General features: G+C 30.6%; 1 protein-coding gene across 1 annotated transcript in view; it reads right to left on the bottom strand.

Annotated features, from left to right (window-relative positions):
- LOC100575357 overlaps positions 1-3,125 on the bottom strand; it is a 3,764-nt gene extending 639 nt beyond the window's left edge. The window contains exon 1 of the mRNA XM_016801196.2: positions 1,171-3,125. Coding sequence (XP_016656685.1) covers positions 1,171-2,709 — 1,539 coding nt within the window. The 5' untranslated portion in view covers positions 2,710-3,125. The remainder of the gene's footprint in view (positions 1-1,170) is intronic.
- Positions 3,126-3,525: the final 400 nt, after the last annotated feature.

The raw sequence follows: 3,525 nt of genomic DNA, 5'->3' as shown, positions 1-3,525 counted from the left end.
AAAACCAAATATAAGGTATAATTGATCACACATGCAAACGGGTTAAGATTTGAAAATATTTATTTATACTCGAAAACCTCTAATCAGGAAAAATATGTCTTACTGAAAAAAAATAATAGATGATATTAAAGGTGCTAATTTTTTCATATTTACAAACGCTGATAAGGTTATAAAACCAAACTTAACTAAAAAAATTCTATTATCATTTTTGATGATGTGATATGTGGTCCACAATCCGTAATCAGAGAATACTTTAGCATGGGCAGACATTCAGGTGCTAGCTCTGTATTTTATTTAGCACAAACATATTCTAAAATATCAAAACAGCTAGTAAGAGATAACGCAAACTTCTTAATAATACTGAAACAAGATGATACAAATTTACGACATATATTCAACGATCATTCGTCTACAGATATGGATTTCTCAGAATTTCGTAAAATTTCTCATTTATGTTGGAATCATAGTGATTATGGGTTTATGGTCATCGATAAAACTCGGGAAATGAATGAAGGAAGGTATAGATGTGGTTTTCATACGTTCATTAACCCGCGATAACTCGCGCGTTGTCTTTTACGCAATTGCTCGCGTGTTAGATTTTTTCTAACACTCAATTAGTTTATTTAATTTCATCAAAACACAAATTCCGTTTTATACAATTTATATTTATTGCATTATTTACAAAAGACAATATATATATGAGATACTTGTGCCACTTTAATTTTACCACTTTAGGTGTTTTAAAGCTGTTATTGAAATACATTAAAAAAACCCCAAGTTAATAATGTACTAATATCAAAAACTTTTAATTATATTAATCATTAAAATGAATTACAAATGAGTAAATAGGTTAACTGTATACATTCTTACAATACATTTTACATTTTTATATTTAATTTGAAAAAAAAAAGTACTGATAAATTAAAACCCTAAATTTATGTATACATGCAAAAAATTGAAATAATATTAATCATCTGAATCTTGAGGATTATTACAAATGAGGCAAATTAGGTTAGTTGATGCAGTATGTTCCTTGCAAATTGGTTTGGAGCAAATGCTACATTGATGCTGTGTGAATCTATTTTTACGTATTGGACAGTATGTACATCGTGGCTTTCCTTGAGGAGTGTTTTCCTTTGGTGCTGCTTGAAATCCTGTAATATTTTGTATTTTCTGGCGAATTGATAATCCAAGACTAGGTATTGTTGCACGTTTTAACAAATGGGGTTTTGTTAATATTTTGCATAAGTCTGTAAGAAATTGTCTTCTAGTAAATATATCATTCGTATTCGTTTTATAAATTATTTGTGAATTTATTGCTCCAATATTCAACAGACTACAAAAAATTGTAAATGGCCAACGGTTACTTATTCTTGTTACTGAATATTCAGTTTTTAGTCGATCTACTACATCAACTCCACCTTTGGTCAAATTGTAGAAAGTTATTACTTCTGGCTTTTTCAAATCACCCGAATCTGGGTCAATATAATCATCACGATGCATTGTTGATAACATTAAAACATTTTTATTTTTTTTAGGAACATACGAGCAAAGAAGACTGTTGTTTGTATGTTGTCCATATGCAAACATTGTACTTTGTAATGGACGTGATTTTATATTAGTAAACTCTGGTGGAATCTCTCTTTTGTTTTTCCGTAATGTTCCTACAATAGTAAGCCGGTGGTTTGCATATAATTCGTTGGCGAGAGGTACAGATGTAAAATAATTATCCATTGTAATATTGCGCCCGGATTTATCAATTGGTTCTATTAGACGTTTCACTACACAAGCTGCACTATTATCTTTTTGAAATGGACCTGGGGGCTGTTTTCCAGCGTATATTTCCATGTTGGAAGTATAAAATGTTCTAGCATCAACAAGAGCGTATATTTTGATGCCATATTTGGCGGGTTTGTTGGCTATATATTGCCTAAATTTACACCTCCCACGAAATGCTTCTAACATTTCATCGATAGTAGCGTATTCACTTATTGTGTAACTTTCTATGCATGATTTTAAAAACTGGTCAAAAATATATCTGATTGGCGCTAGGTTGTCAGTCTTTTTTCGCTCTAATCTACTATTACGATCATCAAAACGAATTGCTTGTACGAGAGTATGAAAACGTCTTTTAGACATAGTTGCCGAGAAAAATTCAGGAGCTGTACCGTCGGTAGACCATAATTCATCGGTGTTCAGATGCTGAGCCTTCTTTACACCAGCCAAATATAATAACCCAAAAAATGCTAAAATTTCTTCAAAATTTGTTGGTGGACAGTCTCTTTCACCTCGTGTATAATTAGAACGAATTAAATTAAGTTGTTGATTTGTACATTCGACAATATAAATAATTATATTATCGGGAAAAAATATTTTCCAACAGTCTAAAATTGTTTTTGAATTTTTAGCTGCACCTTTCACTCCCGGTAATTTTGTAATTATATTTTGACGAGCAGTTTTTGTAGTTTGTGGCTTATGCATTAGCCATTTCGTACCATCTTTTCCAACATAACAAGGGGTATACAGTAAATTATTTGAAGCCGGGGTATGTGTATTATCAGAATCACTATTACCTGACTGTTCTGATTCTGTGTCATGATTTGAATGCTCAGATTCTGTATCTGTTTCTGAGTTCAGGTCACTGATGTTTGTATCTTCATCTTCTTGCAACCATTCTATTACTTTATTTGTAATTTTATCGTTGTTCATTATTACAGTAAACAATTACAAAGAAAACAATATCATAAAATGATACACGACACTAAAAATAATGATATTAGTTTGAAAATGTTAATTTGAATTTTACACACATACAAAAATCACCGCGTAAACACTCGCGTGTTAGAATATTACTAACAAGTCGGGTGTCGTGATCACTCGCGCGTTAGATTATTACTAACAACTCGGGTGTCGTGATCACTCGCGCGTTAGATTACTACTAACAATTTGCTTACCGTCAACTTTAAACTGAAAACAATTGTCAAATAATGTTATCTTATCTTCCATTATGATATTATTAGTTCTATAGTGATATAGATAAAGCATTGATGGAAGGACAACTATTTATCATTTAAACGATTATTGTTATTCTAAAAATAAGTTGAATGTTAGATTATTTCTAACAGTGCGAGTTATCGCGGGTTAAAATAAAATAATTTTATATACTTAAACCTATATAAATATACCGTCACACAGTTATTATCTACATAGTGTTATCAGCAGTCATACGATACAGGTATATTACTTTTATTATTTACAATGAACAAACAAAAAGTTTTATTGGAAATTTTAATAACATCAAAAAAAAATATTAAACGAAAAATAATGGAAATGAAACGTGGTGTTATAGATTCTGAAAACTATTTCCGTGAGACATTTAAGCCAATAATTGAACCATTGAGTAACATGCAAAACAAAATGAAATATGTGACACACAGTCAACTGTACTAGAAAATAAATCAGAAACCTCATGCACTAGTGAAGATGATGATGATAACGAATTAAATTCACCATTTGAAAATTTTT

Source organism: Acyrthosiphon pisum, chromosome X (assembly GCF_005508785.2).
Source record: "Acyrthosiphon pisum isolate AL4f chromosome X, pea_aphid_22Mar2018_4r6ur, whole genome shotgun sequence".
NCBI lineage: Eukaryota > Metazoa > Arthropoda > Insecta > Hemiptera > Aphididae > Acyrthosiphon > Acyrthosiphon pisum.
The sequence above is the reverse complement of the archived record's forward strand: the minus strand, read 5'-3'. Positions and strand labels throughout refer to the sequence as shown.